The sequence below is a fragment of the Manis javanica genome, chromosome 4 (genome assembly GCF_040802235.1).
Source record: "Manis javanica isolate MJ-LG chromosome 4, MJ_LKY, whole genome shotgun sequence".
Taxonomy (NCBI): domain Eukaryota; kingdom Metazoa; phylum Chordata; class Mammalia; order Pholidota; family Manidae; genus Manis; species Manis javanica.
In genome coordinates this window covers 147,899,956-147,918,059 of record NC_133159.1, presented here as the reverse complement: position 1 = coordinate 147,918,059, position 18,104 = coordinate 147,899,956, and the positions used below count along the sequence as shown (strand labels likewise).

Sequence of the window (18,104 nt, the reverse complement as noted above, 5' to 3'; positions counted from 1 at the left end):
TCATCCGAAAGGATAGATCCACCGGGCAGAAAATAAGTAAAGACACACAGGCACTGAACAACACACTAGAACAGATAGACCTAATAGACATCTATAGAACTCTACATCCAAAAGCAACAGGATATACATTCTTCTCAAGTGCACATGGAACATTCTCCAGAATAGACCACATACTAGCTCACAAAAAGAGCCTCAGTAAATTCCAAAATATTGAAATTCTACCAACCAATTTTTCAGACCACAAAGGTATGAAAGTAGAAATAAATTCTACAAAGAAAACAAAAAGGCTCACAAACACATGGAGGCTTAACAACATGCTACTAAATAATCAATGGATCAATGAACAAATCAAAATAGAGATCAAGGAATATACAGAAACAAATGACAACAACAACACTAAGCCCCAACTTCTGTGGGATGCAGCGAAAGCTGTCTTAAGAGGAAAGTATATAGCAATCCAGGCACACTTGAAGAAGGAAGAACAATCCCAAATGAATAGTCTAACATCACAATTATTAAAACTGGAAAAAGAAGAACAAATGAGGCCTAAAGTCAGCAGAAGGAGGGACATAATAAAGATCAGAGAAGAAATAAACAAAATTGAGAAGAATAAAACAATAGCAAAAATCAACGAAACCAAGAGCTGGTTCTTCAAGAAAATAAACAAAATAGATAAGCCTCTAGCCCAACTTATTAAGAGAAAAACAGACTCAACATAAATCAACATAATCAGAAATGAGAATAGAAAAATCACGACAGACTCCACAGAAATACAAAGAATTATTAAAGACTACTATGAAAACCTATATGCCAACAAGCTGGAAAACCTACAAGAAATGGACAACTTCCTAGAAAAATACAACCTCCCAAGACTGACCAAGGAAGAAACACAAAAGTTAAACAAACCAATTACGAGCAAAGAAATTGAAACAGTAATCAAAAAACTACCCAAGAACAAAACCCCGGGGCCGGACGGATTTACCTCGGAATTTTATCAGACACACAGAGAAGACATAATACCCATTCTCCTTAAAGTGTTCCACAAAATAGAAGAAGAGGGAATACTCCCAAACTCATTCTATGAGGCCAACATCACCCTAATACCAAAACCAGGCAAAGACCCCACCAAAAAAGAAAATTACAGACCAATATCCCTGATGAATGTAGATGCAAAAATACTCAATAAAATATTAGCAAAGAGAATTCAACAGTATATCAAAAGGATCATACACCATGACCAAGTGGGGTTCATCCCAGGGATGCAAGGATGATACAACATTCGAAAATCCATCAACATCATCCACCACATCAACAAAAAGAAAGACAAAAACCACATGATCATCTCCATAGATGCTGAAAAAGCATTTGACAAAATTCAACATCCATTCATGATAAAAACTCTCAGCAAAATGGGAATAGAGGGCAAGTACCTCAACATAATAAAGGCCATATATGATAAACCCACAGCCAGCATAATACTGAACAGCGAGAAGCTGAAAGCATTTCCTCTGAGATCGGGAACAAGACAGGGATGCCCACTCTCCCCACTGTTGTTTAACATAGTACTGGAGGTCCTCGCCACGGCAATCAGACAAAACAAAGAAATACAAGGCATCCAGATTGGTAAAGAAGAAGTTAAACTGTCACTATTTGCAGATGATATGATACTGTACATAAAAAACCCTAAAGACTCCACTCCAAAACTACTAGAACTGATATCGGAATACAGCAAAGTTGCAGGATACAAAATTAACACACAGAAATCTGTAGCTTTCCTATACACTAACAACGAATCAATAGAAAGAGAAATCAGGAAAACAATTCCATTCACCATTGCATCAAAAAGAATAAAATACCTAGGAATAAACCTAACCAAAGAAGTGAAAGACTTATACTCTGAAAACCACAAGTCACTCTTAAGAGAAATTAAAGGGGACACTAATAAATGGAAACTCATCCCATGCTCATGGCTAGGAAGAATTAATATCGTCAAAATGGCCATCCTGCCCAAAGCAATATACAGATTTGATGCAATCCCTCTCAAAGTACCAGCAACATTCTTCAATGAATTGGAACAAATAATTCAAACATCAATATGGAAACACCAAAGACTCGAATAGCCAAAGCAATCCTGAAAAAGAAGAATAAAGTAGGGGGGATCTCACTCCCCAACTTCAAGCTCTATTACAAAGCCATAGTAATCAAGACAATTTGGTACTGGCACAAGAACAGAGCCACAGACCAGTGGAACAGATTAGAGACCCCAGAAATTAACCCAAACATATGTGGTCAATTAATATTTGATAAAGGAGCCATGGACATACAATGGCAAAATGACAGTCTCTTCAACAGATGGTGCTGGCAAAACTGGACAGCTACATGTAGGAGAATGAAACTGGACCATTGTCTAACCCCATATACAAAGGTAAACTCAAAATGGATCAAAGACCTGAATGTAAGTCATGAAACCATTAAACTCTTGGAAAAAAACATAGGCAAAAACCTCTTAGACATAAACATGATTGACCTCTTCTTGAACATATCTCCCCGGGCAAGGAAAACAACAGCAAAAATGAGCAAGTGGGACTACATTAAGCTGAAAAGCTTCTGTACAGCGAAAGACACCATCAATAGAACAAAAAGGAACCCTACAGTATGGGAGAATATATTTGAAAATGACAGATCCGATAAAGGCTTGACGTCCAGAATATATAAAGAGCTCACACGCCTCAACAAACAAAAAAGAAATAACCCAATTAAAAAATGGGCATAGGAACTGAACAGACAGTACTCCAAAAAAGAAATACAGATGGCCAAGAGACACATGAAAAGATGCTCCACATCGCTAATTATCAGAGAAATTCAAATTAAAACTACAATGAGGTATCACCTCACACCAGTAAGGATAGCTGCCATCCAAAAGACAAACAACAACAAATGTTGGCGAGGCTGTGGAGAAAGGGGAACCCTCCTACACTGCTGGTGGGAATGTAAATTAGTTCATCAAAATGCTCAAAACAGATTTACTATTTGACCCAGGAATTCCACTCCTAGGAAATTAACCTAAGAACGCAGCAATCAAGTTTGAGAAAGACAGATGCACCCCTATGTTTATCGCAGCACTATTTACAATAGGCAAGAATTGGAAGAACCTAAATGTCCATCGGTAGATGAATGGATAAAGAAGATGTGGTACATATACACAATGGAATACTACTCAGCCATAAGAAGTGGAAAAATCCAACCATTTGAAGCAACATGGATGGAGCTGGAGAGTATTATGCTCAGTGAAATAAGCCAAGCGGAGAAAGAGAAATACCAAATGATTTCACTCATCTGAGGAGTATAAGAACAAAAGAAAAACTGAAGGAACAAAACAGCAGCGGAATTACAGAACTCAAAAATGGACTAACAGGTACCAAAGGGAAAGGAACTGGGGAGGATGGGTGGGCAGGGAGGGATGGGGGGGGAAGAAGAAGGGGGGTATTAAGATTAGCATGCATGGGGGGGAGGGAGAAAGGGGAGGGTGGGCTGCACAACACAGAGAGGACAAGTAGTGACTCTACAACATTTTGCTAAGCTGATGCACAGTAATGGTAATGTGGTTGTTAGGGGGGACCTGATATAGGGGAGAGCATAGTAAACATAGTATTCTTCATGTAAGTGTAGATTAAAAATTAAAAAAAAAAAAAAAGAAAGAAAGACAGAAAAGGGGGATTACTTCTTGACAGGATAAAACTATTGGTAAATCAAAGATCAATGCATGCTTTAAATATCCTTAATGTTGATCACTTAAAGGGTGTCAGATGATCAGCTATGGAGGTAGTCTTTTCTGATAATATTCCTTTCTCTTAATTAAAAAAAAAAAAAAAGCTGTTACTGTGTGCTGACCTCCAATGAGTTCTGCACAGTGGTATAGAGGGCATGTCAAAGTGTGGGCAAAGGGTCTGTTTGTTTCTATGCAGAAGATCAAGGCCTAGCTTGGATACCCAGAAAATGAACTAAGATACGATATGAGGAGGAGCTTCCGGCATCAGCACTCTCTGGAGGACTTGTGCCGGGGGATGATCATCAAAAAGCCTCCACAGGTATCCGGACGATGCTGCGGTTGTGGCTGCATCCAGCCCACCGTCTCCTGGACTTGCCATAAGAATGAGGAGGGAGATGTCTAGGCTGGCATGTGCACACAGTGAGACAACGAATTTGACTGGATCTGTACTGTTGGAACTCAACCAGGAGTTGGGAGGGGTGCAAGGTGTAGCACTCCACAATCTCATGACTATAGACTATCTATGGTTAAAAGAACATATGGGATGTGAACAGGTCCCAGAAATGGGCTGCGTTAATTTGTCTGATGGTTCAATTACAGTTGGACAATATCCATCATATCATAGATAAATTTTCACAAATGCCTAGGGTGCCTAAATGGTTTTCTTGGCTTCACTGGAGATGGATGGTAATTATAGATTTGCTTTGTTTATGTCACCTTATTCCTATTATGTTAATATGTGTGTGCAAATTAGTTAGTAGTTTAAAACCTACACATACTTAAGGTACTATACAAGAAGATATGTCAAAGAAATAATCAATCCTCCCATGTTTCCTTCATATGCTACATCTATAGCTTTTCTTCTTCCTTCCTAATTACAACCCTTAAATAGAATTCGTGCCTCATATCGAATTTACCGAGTATCATAATTCCTCCAGGTGGTAAAGATACCTCGAGAGAAGTGCTGGGCATAGAAGCCACAGGGCATAAATCTGCAAAGAAGTAAAAAGCTAACCTTTGCAAACAATATGGCTTCTCTCTCACTTACCAACTTTACATTTCCCTGTATGGCCCCGGAAGATGACTGGTTAGCTAGAGACGGGTAAGATTCCTCAAGGGAGGAACAACCTAAGACAGGCACAGTCGCAGGGGGGCCATCAGGTGAGAATTTGGGGATCAACAGAGGTGAGGCTCAGAACCTCACCCCCCTTGCTTTGAGAGAAATCTTCTGCATCCGTGGATGTCTTGCTGCCCTTGTCTAGCCTGGATTAATACTTAGTCCATAGGCACACACCTGATCATCTGAACATCTACTTTTGCCCTCTTACAGCACTAAACTATGTTTTCTACCTTTATCTTGCATCTACCTACCACTTCAGCATTTTATTAAAAATAAAAATAATAATAATAATAGGAGAAATGTGGGATCAACATATAAATCAAGTACAAAAATCAAACGAATATCCATATTTGACCTGATTGTTTATAGGTCATAATGCATGATCAAAACCGAAAGTTTCTGTGATGAATGCCCTTGTACTGTTCACCATGTAAGAATTTATTCACTATGTAAGAATTCGTTCACCATGTAATAACTTGTTCGTTATGCTTCAGAAGATTGGAGACTGACGAGAATTAGGCTTGAGATGGATTAATGATTGTACATTGAGCGTTGACCCCCCTATACTGAATTTTATTGTTGTTAACAACCATTTGATCAATAAATGTGAGAGATGCCCTCTCAAAAAAAAAAAAAATTAATAAATGATTCAATTATAAGATTGATTAATAAATGAATTAATAAAGTCACAGGACACAAGATAAATGTTTAAAATCAGTTGCATTTCTATAACAAATAATGAACAGAAAGAGAAATTAAGAAAACAATCCATTTACAATTGCATCAAAATAATAAAATACAGAGCAATAAATCTAACCTCTAATTAATAAATTTATCTCAAATTAAGGAGTTAAATACCTATACTCTGAAAACTATGAAACACTGATGAAAGAATCTGAAGATGATACAAATAAACGGAAAGCTATTCCACGTTCATGCACAGGTTAATGTTAAAATTTCCATACTATTCAAAGCAATCTATGGATTCAGTGCAATCCCTACCAAAACACCAGTGGCATTCAAACACAACTGGAGCAAATAATACTAAAATTTGTAAAGACCCACAAAGGACCTCCAATTAGCCAAAGCAATCTTGAGAAAGAACATAGCTGGAGCTCTCTGATTTAAAACTGTACTACAAAACGATGTAATCAAAACAGCATGGTAATGGTACAAGTACAAATACACTGTAGAGAGCCCAGAAATACACCCATGCCTATATGGTCAATTAATACATGACAAAGAGGCAAGAATATATAATGGGGGAAGACAGTTCTTTTCAATAAATGGTGTTGGGAAAGCTAGATAGCTACCTGCAAGAGTGAAACTGGATCACTGTCTTACATGATACATAAAAATAAACTTGAAATGGATAAAGACCTGAAAACAAACCTTCCAGAAGAAAACACAGGCAGCAAACTCTTGAACATCAACATTAGAAGTTTTTTCTGGATATCTCCACAGAGAAGGGAAACAAAAGCAAAAATAAACACGTGTGACTACATCAAACTAAAAAGCAAACTACACTGAACTAAAAGGCATGGCAAAGGAAACCATCAACAAAACAAATAGGCAACCTACTGTATGGGAGAATATACTTGTAAATGATGTATCTATTAAGGGGCTAATATTCAAAATAAATAAATAACTCATAAAACTCAACACCAAAAAAAAAACAAATAATCTGATTAAAAAATGGGCAGAGGACCAGAATAGATATTTTTCCAAAGAAGACATACAGAGGGCCTACAGACACATGAAAAGATATTCAATCCCTCTGATTACCAGGAAAATGCAAATCAAAAGCACACTGAGATATCATCTCACACCAGCCAGAATGGCTAGCATCAACAAGGCAAGAAATAACAAGTGTTGGTGAAGATGTGGAGAAAAGACAACCCTCCAACACTGCTGACAGGATTCCAAATTGGTGCAACTATGGAAGGCAGTATGGAGGTTTCTCAAAAAACTAAAAACAGAAACACCATATGACCCAGCAATTCCACTTCCGGGACTCTAATCGAAAAAAGCAAAATCATTAATTTGAAAAGATATGTGCACCCCTATGTTCACTGCAACATTATTTATAATAGCTAAGATATAAAAGCAACCCAACTGTCCATCAATAGATGAATGGATGTACATCAAAAGATGTACATACACACAGGGAATGTTATTCAGCCATAAAAAAGAAAGAAATCTAGCCATTTTTGACATGAATGGACCTAGAGGATATTATGCTAAGTGAAATAAATCTGTCAGAGAAAGAGAAATACCATATGGTTTCACATATATGTGGAATCTGAAAAACAAAACTAACAAAAGAAACAGACTCAAACATGAGAACAGACAGTTGGTTACCATGGGGATGGGGGAAGTGACAGGTGAAAGAGGTGAAGGGAATAGAGGTACAAACTTCAAATTATAAAATAATTTAGTCACAGGGATGCAAGTATAAGATAGGGAATATGGCTCCTAATATTGTAGTATCTTAGTATGGTGATAGATGGTAACTACATTTATCATAGTGAGCATTTAACAATGTATATAATTGATAAATCATGAAGCTGTTCCTCTAAAACCAATATAATGTTGAATATAAACTATATTTCAGAAAAAATGATTATTTAAAAAAATCTAAGAAAGAATGATGCTGCTCTAAATATTTCTGTAAAAATGCACTGGTAAACACTGGCTCACATTTCTATTGGAACTGGTAGAGCCACAGGTTTGTATATGTTCAGCTTTAGTACAGACTGCCCAACAGTTTTCCAAAGTAGTGATATCAATTTTCATTCCTACCAGCAGGGAATGAGAGTTTCCATCTCTTCACATGCTTTCAACATTTAGTATTGTCAGTTTAAAAAATACCAGCTATTATAGTGGGTGTGCAATGGTATCTTAGCCTGGTTTTTACCTGGCACTTCCTGAAAAAAGAATGAAGAAAAATTAAGAGTCCCAGAAACCTCTGTGTTCCCATCAAATGTACTAATACACACATAACAGGTGTTATGAGCGATAAATAAACTCAAGAGATTCACATTGAGACAAATCATAATTTGCATTTCTCTGACAAATAGGTCAAGCACCTTTAAAAATGCATACGACTGCCTATTAGATAGCCTCCTTTGTGAAGTGTGTATTCCAGTCTTTTTTGCCTTTTTGTTCCAGAAGGTAGTCTTGTGCTTTTCTTACTGATCTGTAGAAATCCTTTATATATCATAGACACATCTTGTGGATAATATTTTCAATTCATTTATCCTGATTAATAAAAATGATGGTGCTTGTAAAAAAAAAGTCAATATATACTTCTAAACCAGACTGCACACATGAGATCTTCTAAGCAGTTAGATACATCAGTCTGGAGATCAACACATGGGTGTGTCCCACAGGTCTTTCAAAATCAACTGAATATATTACCTTCTGCTCCTGTACTCACTATCTTATGTAATGGCACAGCCTAACCAAGAACCTTAAGGAATCATCCCCATATCTCTACCAACTCCAATCCATTCAGTTGGAATCTAAGTCCTACAGAATCTATTTAACTTCTCTCAAAAGGTTTCTTTTCCACCCTATTGCCATTGCTTTATTTTAGGTCCTTACAATTTTCTCTCCTGGAATGTTTTGGTAGCTTTCTAAATAAACTTGTCTCATCTACTTTTAATTCACCTTCCACTATGTAATCAAATCTGATCACTTCTTTTTAAGGACCTTTAGTGGTTCTACAAAATGAAGCCTGAACTCCTTAGCCTGCCAAATAAGACATTCTATTACTTGATCTTGATTCCTACCAATTTTCCACTGTTCTGTCCACATATAAACTAAGGTCTCAATTATTTGCAGTTCCCAAAACGAACTATATTGTCTGCTGCCTAGAATGCCTTCGCTCTTTTTTGTCATCACTTCACTGCTCCCCTAATGAACTTGTAGCTCACCTTTCAAGAGCAGAATAAAGCATCACTCCCATCTGAAAGCCTTCTTCACTTATTCTCAATTAGCTATTCCCTCAATATTTGGTGTCAACCTGTAGCTATATTTACGATCATAAAGTTTTGCAATGACTAGTGCTGGTTCTCATTTAGGAAAAGTGATGCTCATTCATCTTATAATACCAATTAATGCAGTTCCTGATACCTAGTGAGCATTCACTGTACATTAGTGGAACAAGTAATCTTAAAAGTCTTTAACCTGAAACAAGTAATAAATCTTTTGAGTTATATAACAATACACAATGTCAATTTGTTTTATAAATGTTGTACTGCTAGAACCTTTTAGTTCTCAAAGAAGTATTACAACGTTCCATAAATCACACAAGGCAGGCAAATACAGATTTTTTTCCCTACTCAGTTGATTCAACTAGCTAATGTTCTAGATTAGAATAATAATACCAACAACCTTTTCAGCATATAGTTTTAAGCAAAACTTCTTTTTGAAACTAAATGAAAATAACTGAATAAACTACAAGCAATTCCTGTGGGAATGAGGCCACCTGAGTCACTAAATAGTTCTTGTTTCAAGCTATATTCTTACTTAATACTGCCTATAAAATGAAATTAATACTATTTACTCTATATTTAACTTCTGTATAAAAAAGATCTACTTAATGGACAACTTAACATCTTAATGGATGTGATTCTTTGGATGATTATGTGGTTCCGAAGTATTAACCATGACAGGTTTGAAATGGACCTTTCATAATGTGTAACAATGATGCATTCTACTCTCGGCCCCACCTTACCCCAATCCAACTTTTGTTCACTGATTTATATACTAATTATATCTTTTTATTGTAGAACAGTTTTAGATTTATAGAAAAGATGATATTACAGAGCATTCCTGTAAATCCCATACCCAGTTTCTCCACTGTTAACATCCTTTAATACTATGGTACATTTATCACAACAAATGAGCCAATACTGATGTTATTATTAACGAAATTCCATACTTCATTCAGATTTAATTTTTCCCTAATGTCTTTCTTGTGTTCAAGGACCCATCAGAATATCAAGTTATATCTAGTTGGTTATCTCTCCTTAGGTTCCTCAGGTCTGAAATGACATGATCAGTTATAATTTGAAGAAAAATAACTCACTTTGAACTCATGCTGTGGGAAGTACAATGGAGGAGAGCGCTAACGGATGCAAGGAATCCAGATGAGAGGCTGTTTTGAAAGACAGTGGCCTACGGTAGGAGTGGCCAAAGAATGGAGAGTAACAGATAATTTCATCCATTAGTTAGGAGGGAGAATCAACAGATTTTAGTAACATATTAAAGGCAGTTTGAGCAATAGAAAGAGATGAAGATGTGTAACACTCAATCAATGAGATGCTGGCCATTACTGATAGACCAGCAGATGAAAAGATAATGATTTCTGTTTCCTGTTTGGGAGATGCTGAGTCTGAGGCATTAAAACCAGACATGATAAAAATAAAAAGACTAGGGATAGAACTTAGAGAGTAATCACCATACAGACAGAATTGACATATAGGTGACTGAGACCACCTAGGAACAAAGTGAGTAGTAGGAAGAGATAAGGCATAAATGGAAGTTGAAATGCTGAGGACTAAGACTTAAGAGGTCTTTAGCTATCCAAGCATGTTACAGAATATGCCAGTGTTCATACCAAGGGCAACACTGGCAGAGCAGAAGCAATACCAACCTAGCTTATAATTTTTCTAGCCAAGATTCACATGCTAATTAAACAGGTCCAACAACACAAATGAAACACCATAACCTACATCAATTCATCCTAGGAGCAGAGTGGTTTGGCAAAAAACCAGGTCCCAAAAAGACAATGTAGGGTTCTAGCCTGGCTGTACTAACTACTACTTCTGTGATATAGACAACTAAATATCCAAGTTTTTTCCATGTAAAAACTGAACTCTTAAAAGGTCATCTATAAGTCAAAGACTCAATGATTCTATTCAGATTATTCCACAGTCAAGCTAGACATACAACCAAGACTTATATATTATAAAAAGATGGTTTACAGTAGGAGACAAGACCATGAGCTTTGGGTTCAGGCAAACCTAGAACTCTTTCATCTATTAAACTGTGAAAAGACAGCAACTTGCTTAATTTCTCTACACATCAGTTTTAATAGCCCTAAAAAGTAAGTAACATTAAAACCTACCTCATAGAATTTTCTAAGTAAATGAGATAAGGAACACATTAAGTGCTTTTGCCCACTGCCTAATACATAAGAACACTTATCAAATGTTAGTTAACATTACTGCTTTAAATACCATTAGTAATACACACTAAAATCCATATATAAAACATAGCACCTCCAGTGAGCCATTCAAAGCAGTGGCTGCCACATACTAAAATATGAACCTTTCAGAGAAGAGTAAAGAGAAACCAGAATGGCTTGTGGGACTTAGCCTCTATACCTGGAGGTCCTGCAGCGGCTGCATCTTCCATAAGTTCTCCCTCTTCCAATTCCATGTTGTTGTATTCCACATCATTTTCGCCAGACCTAAGAATATACAAATTCATCATTCCCATACAGTAAGTACAATTAACATTATTAGTTACAACTCAACGAATTTTATGATAATATAGTACATAGCTTTCTCCTGTGAGGATAGGATATTTTTAAATACAAAAATTAGGAAAAAGATTTGTCATTACTACATGTATGGGTAATATTGATGTTCAACTACCTTTTAAAAATTCCAAGACAGGTTGGTAGCACTGAATTTTTAAAGTAGAAAATCTGAGAACCACTGTAAGCAGAAGATATAATAGCTTCAAAGAATTTGTAATTTAATGGTAACAAATTAGGCTTAAAACACTGAATTTTAAGGCGAAAAAAGAAAGATGCTCTAATTACTGTATGTGACTAAATACTATTTTCTTAAAATACTTCAGAAAAGAGGATGTTACCTCCTATGAAAGTCCTCACAAAGTCACTCATATCAAAGAACAACATTTTTTATTGTGAAAAAGTATTGTATGGACTAACACTCATCAATGCTAGTTTGGGGTATTTAAAGATATTTCAAGATCAGTTCCCAGCTTGACACTGAGAGAGCCCTGCAGATCTACTCCCCAGTGACACTGGTTAAAATTACTTTTAAAACAACCATTTACTCTGGACATAGTTCTAAGAGCATACAGAAAACAAAACAAAACAAAAAACCTTCTCAAGAAAATGTACTACAATTTGGTAACGACAGTTGAGTTTCTGACACTTGACCCAAGACTACTCCCTCCTTCTTCCTCTCCCCATTCACTGATACAGAAATTCTACTCCAGATTGACAGAGCCAAGAACACAGGGCTTCCATTTCCCACAGCTCCCAACAGAAAGGCTTTATTCCCAGGAGAGGCAAGATACCAGCACTTCTCATCCAGCCCCCAGATACCTGTTGCTGAAGCTAAGGTCAGGAACATATGTGGCCAAGAGGTGGGAATTCTCTTCCTCCACCCTGACCCAAGGTCTATTTTGGGTGCAGCTTGCTGTGAATACTGGGGAGATCACTCTTCCCCAATTCATTTGTAAAGCAGAGGTCCCAGTCCTGAGAAGACAAGCTCAGAAGATCTGAGGCTGCAGTCCCCAACTCCCCACCCCTATGGGTTCAGCTTCTAAAGCAGGAGAAATTAGCACACCTTTTGTCCTCACTCCAGCTTCAGAGTAGTTCATTGGTTTTCCCTGGTAAGAGAAAGGGGCTGTGAACCAGAGCCATAAAGAAATGTGTAATTTTAATAGAAGGACAGTCAATATTCTCAAATGGAACCCAGCAAAACAAAAGGGACTACACACCACGGCAGAGTGGGATATATCCCAGTAATGCAGAGTTGGTTTAAAATCAGAAAATCAATTAATATACCATATCAATTCAATAAAAACAAAAACCACATGATCATCTGAATAGATGTAGAAGAGAATTTGACAAAATTCAACATGATTTTGATGATAAAAGCACTCAAACTACAAATAGAAGGGATAAATTTTATGGAAAACCCACAATTAACATCACACTTAATGGTGAAAGACTGAATGCTTTCTCTTTAAGACCAGAAACAAGACAAGGAGGTCCACTCCCACCTATTCTATTCAACATTCTACTGGACATTTTAGCCAGTGAACTTAGGCAGGAAAATAAAAGACAACCAGATTGAAAAAGAATTAAAACTAAGTCTACTTACAGATGACATATTGTATATAAAAAAAAAAATTTAGAGGAGCCAAGATGGCGGCGGGAGTTGGGCAGTGGAAATCTCCTCCCAAAACCATATATATATTTTTGAAAATACAACAAATACAACTATTCCTAAAAGAGAGACCAGAGGATACCATACAACAGCCAGGCTACATCAACATCTGTGAGAACTCAGCATCTCATGAAGGGGGTAAGATACAAGCCGTGGCCTGGCAGGACTTGAGCACTCCCCACACCCAAGCTCACCGGTGGAAGGAGAAGAGTCGGAGCAGGAAGGGAGTGGAAGCCCAGGACTGCTAAATACCCAGCCCTAGTCAGCCGCACTGGGAGCGCAGACACACATTGCATGGTGTGTTGGATATTAGGGAAAAGGAAAAGTAAAATCTGCAAGTGGGTCCCCGCAGCCGGCTCCCCTGGGACAAAAAAAAAAAACGAGTGCTTTTTGAAAGTCTTAAGGGGTCAGGGGCTTCACAGCTGGATGGAACTGTCCAGGCACACTCAGCCCAGCAGGCTGGGGCTCCTGAGGAACTTCAGGCACCCCAGCCCCCAGGGTGGCAACACAGCTCTGAAGTATCTCATGGCGATAAGCAGCCTGCCATTTGTTCACCCGCCACAGCGGCCAAGCAGCTGCACCCACAGCAACCACCCAGAGTCTCCTCCCGGCACGCAGCCGCCGGGGTCAGACCCAGAGGCTGCCACTGGCCTGCACCTGCCCAGTGCAGAAAGAGAAAGCACGGGCAAGGAGCGAAGGGGTGTCTTTCTTGCAGGAGAGCACACCTGCCGTACCTGCCTCTCCTGCAGGGCTCTGGGCTGCCATGCCCATGGCAGCTCAGGGCACAAACCCGGAGGCTGCTCCTGGTGTGCAAGTAACCAGCACAGGCAGCGGAGAAGGGCAAGGTGACAAGTAAGCAGGAAGGGACTTTGTTCTCCGAGCTGACACACGTGCCACCTGCCTATGACTACCTCCATTGCCATGAAAAGGCAGAAGAATTGGCCCAGTCCAGAATTACTGAGACAACCCCCGAGAGAGGGCCTAGGGAGATAGATATAACCAATCTTCCTGAAAAAGAACTCAAAATAAAAGTCATAACCATGATGATGGACCTGCACAGAAACATGCAAGAGCTAAGGGATCAAGTTAGGAGGGAGAATACAGAAATAAAACAATCTCTGGATGGACTTAAGAGCAGACTGGATGAGGAGCAAGTGACTGTTAATGGAATAGAAATCAGAGAACAGGAATACAGAGAAGCTGAGGCAGAGAGAGATAAAAGGATCTCCAGGAATGAAACAATATTGAGAACTGTGTGACCAATCCAAATGTAACAACATTCACATTATAGGAGTACCAGAAGACGAAGAGAGAGAAAAAGGGATAGAAAGTGTCTTTGAAGAAATAACTGTTGAAAACTTCCCAAAACTGGAGGAGGAAATAGTCTCTCAGACCATGGAAGCACACAGATCTCCCAACACAAGCGACCCAAGGAGGACAACACCAAGACATACAATAATTAAAATGGCAAAGATCAAAGACAAGGACAGAATATTAAAGGCAGCCAGAGAGAGAGAAAAGGTCACCTACAAAGGAAAACCCATCAGGCTATCATGAGACTTCTCAACAGAAACCTTACAGGGCAGAAGAGAATGGCATGATATATTTAATGCAATGAAACAGAAGGGCCTAGAACCAAGGATACTGTATCCAGCACGATTATCATTTAAATATGAAGGAGGGATTAAACAATTTCCAGACAAGCAAAAGTTGAGGAATTTGCCTCCCACAAACCACCTCTACAGGGTATTTTAAAGGGACTCTTCTAGACGGGAGCACTCCTAAGGCTAAGTAGATGTCACCAGAGAAAATAAAATCACATCAAAGAAAGCAAACCAACCAAATACTAACTAAACGCAAAAAATAAAAGCAACTATTCACAAAAGTAGTCAAAGGAAACACAAAAGACTACAGAATAAAACACCTAACACATAAAGAATGGAAGAGGAGGAATAAAAAGGGAGAGAAATGAAGAATCATCAGACTGCGTTTACAATAGTTAATAAGTGAGTTAAATTAGAGGGTTAGATAGTAAAGAAGCTACCATTGAACCTCTGGTAACCATGAAGCTAAAGCCTGGAATGGCAATGATTACTTATCTTTCAATAATCACCCTAAATGTAAATGGACTGAATGCACCAATCAAAAGACACAGAGTAAGAGAATAGTTAAAAAAGCAAGACCCATCTATATGCTGCTTACAAGAAACTCACCTCAAACCCAAAGACATGCACAGACTAAAAGTCAAGGAAGGGAAAAAAATATTTCATGCAAACAATAGGGAGAAAAAAGCAGGTGTTGTAGTACTTGTATCAGACAAAATAGACTTCAAAACAAAGAAAGTAACAAGAGATAAAGGACTTTACATAATGATAAAGAGGTCAGTCCAACAAGAGAATATAACCATTATAAATATATATGCACCCAATACAGGAGCACCAACATATGTGAAACAAATACTAAAAGAATTAAAGGAGGAAATAGAATGCAATGCATTTGTTCTAGGAGACTTCAACACACCACTCACTCCAAATGACAGATCAACCAGACAGAAAATAAGTAAGGACACAGAGGCACTGAACAACACACTAAAACAGATGAACCTAACAGACATCTAAAGAACTCTACACCCAAAAGCAGCAGGATACACATTCTTCTCAAGTGCACAGGGAACATTTTCCAGAATAGACCACATACTAGGCCACAAAAAGAGCCTCAGTAAATTCAAAAAGACTGAAATTCTACCAACCAAATTCTCAGATCACAAAGGTATAAAACTAGAAATAAATTGTACAAAGAAAACAAGGTTCACAAACACATGGAGGCTTAACAACATGCTCCTAAATAATCAATGGATCAATGACAAAATTAAAACAGAGACCAAGCAATATATGGACACAAATGACAACAGCACAAAGCCCCACCTTCTGTGGGATGCAGAGAAGGCAGTTCTAACAGTAAAGTATACAGCAATCCAGGCCTATTTAAAGAAGGAAGAACAATCCCGAATGTTGAAACTGGAAAAAAAAGAACAAATGAGGCCTAAAGTCAGCAGAAGGAGGGACATAATAAAGATCAGAAAAGAAATAAATAAAATTGAGAAGAATAAAACAATAGAAAAAAAATCAACAAAACCAAGAGCTGGTTCCTTGAGAAAATAAACAAAATAGATAAACCCCTAGCCAGACTTATTAAGAGAAAAAGAGAATCAACACCCATCAAAGGAGAAAGGAAAAATCACAACAGACCCCACAGAAAAAAGTAAGAATTATTAGAGAATACTATGAGAATCTGTATGCTAACAAGCTGGAAAACCTAGAAGAAATGAACAACTTCCCAGAAAAATACAACTTTCCAAGACTGACCCAGGAAAAAACAGAAAATCTAAACAGACCAATTACCAGCAACGAAATTGAATCAGTAATCAAAAAACTACCTAAAAACAAAATCTTTGGGCCAGATGGATTCACTGCTGAATTTTATCAGACATATAGAGAAGACATAAGACCCATTCTCCTTAAAGTTTTCCAAAAAATAGAAGAGGAGGAATACTTCCAAACTCATTCTATGAAGCCAGCATCACTCTAATATCAAAACCAGGCAAAGACCCCACCATAAAAAGAAAATTACAGACCAATATCCGTGATGAACATAGATGCAAAAATACTCAATAAAATATTAGCAAACCGAATTCAAAAATATATCAAAAGGATCATACACCATGATCAAGTGGGATTCATCTCAGGGATGCAAAGATGCTAAAACATTTGAAAATCCATCAACATAATCCACCACATCAACAAAAAGGACAAAAACCACATGATCATCTCCACACACACTGAAAAAGCATTCGACAAAATTCAACATCCATTCATGATAAAAACTCCCAACAAAATGGGCACAGAGGGCAAGTACCTCAACATAATAAAGGCCATATATGACAAACCCACAGCTAACATCATACTGAACAGCGAGCTGAAAGCTTTTCCTCTAAGATTGGAAATAAGACAGGGATGCCCACACTCTCCCCTGTTATTCAACATAGTACTGGAGGTCCTAGCCATGGCAATCAGACAAAACAAAGAAATACAAGGCATCCAGATTGGTAAAGAAGAAGTCAAACTGTCACTATTTGCAGGTGACATGATATTGTACATAAAAAACCCTAAAGATTCCACTCCAAAACTACTAGAACAAATATCTGAATTCAGCAATGTTGCAGGATACAAAATGAATACACAGAAACCTGTTGCTTTCCTATACACTAATGATGAACTAGGAGAAGAGAAATCAGGAAAACAATTCCATCAACAAGAATAAAATACCTAAGAATAAACCTAACCAAGGAGTGGAAAGACCTATACTCTGAAAACTACAAGACACTCTTAAGAGAAATTAAAGAGAACACTAACAAATGGAAACTCATCCCATGCTCTTGGCTAGGAAGAATTAATATTGTCAAAATGACTATCCTGCTTGAAGCAATCTACAGATTCAATGCAATACCTACCAAAATAGCAACAGCATTCTTCAACGAACTGGAACAAATAGTTTTAAAATTCATATAGAACCACCAAAGACCCTGAATAGCCAAAGCAATCCTGAGAAGGAAGAATAAAGCAGGGGGGATCTTGCTTCCCAACTTCAAGTTCTACTACAAAGCCACAGTAATCAAGACAATTTGGTACTGGCACAAGAACAGACCCACAGACCAGTGGAACAGAACAGAGTCCAGATATTAACCCAAACATATATGGTCAATTAATATATGATAAAGGGGCAAAAATCTCTTGGACATAAATATGAGCAACTTCTTTATGAACATATCTCCCTGGGCAAGGGAAACAAAAGCAAAAATGAACAAGTGAGACTATATCAAGCTGAAAAGCTTCTGTAGAGGAAAGGACACCACCAATAGAACAAAAAGGCATCCTATAGTATGGGAGAATATATTCATAAATGACAGATCTGATAAAGGGTTGACATCCAAAAA

The 18,104-nt window shown here is 37.7% G+C and overlaps 1 protein-coding gene across 7 annotated transcripts in view; it reads right to left on the bottom strand.

Moving 5' to 3' along the window:
* Positions 1-18,104, bottom strand: part of TRIM37 (tripartite motif containing 37) — a 145,235-nt gene that overhangs the window by 60,951 nt on the left and 66,180 nt on the right. For all 7 annotated transcript variants that reach the window (XM_073235332.1, XM_073235326.1, XM_073235328.1 and 4 more), the window contains one exon: positions 11,285-11,370. In XM_073235332.1, coding sequence (XP_073091433.1) covers positions 11,285-11,370 — 86 coding nt within the window. The remainder of the gene's footprint in view (positions 1-11,284; positions 11,371-18,104) is intronic.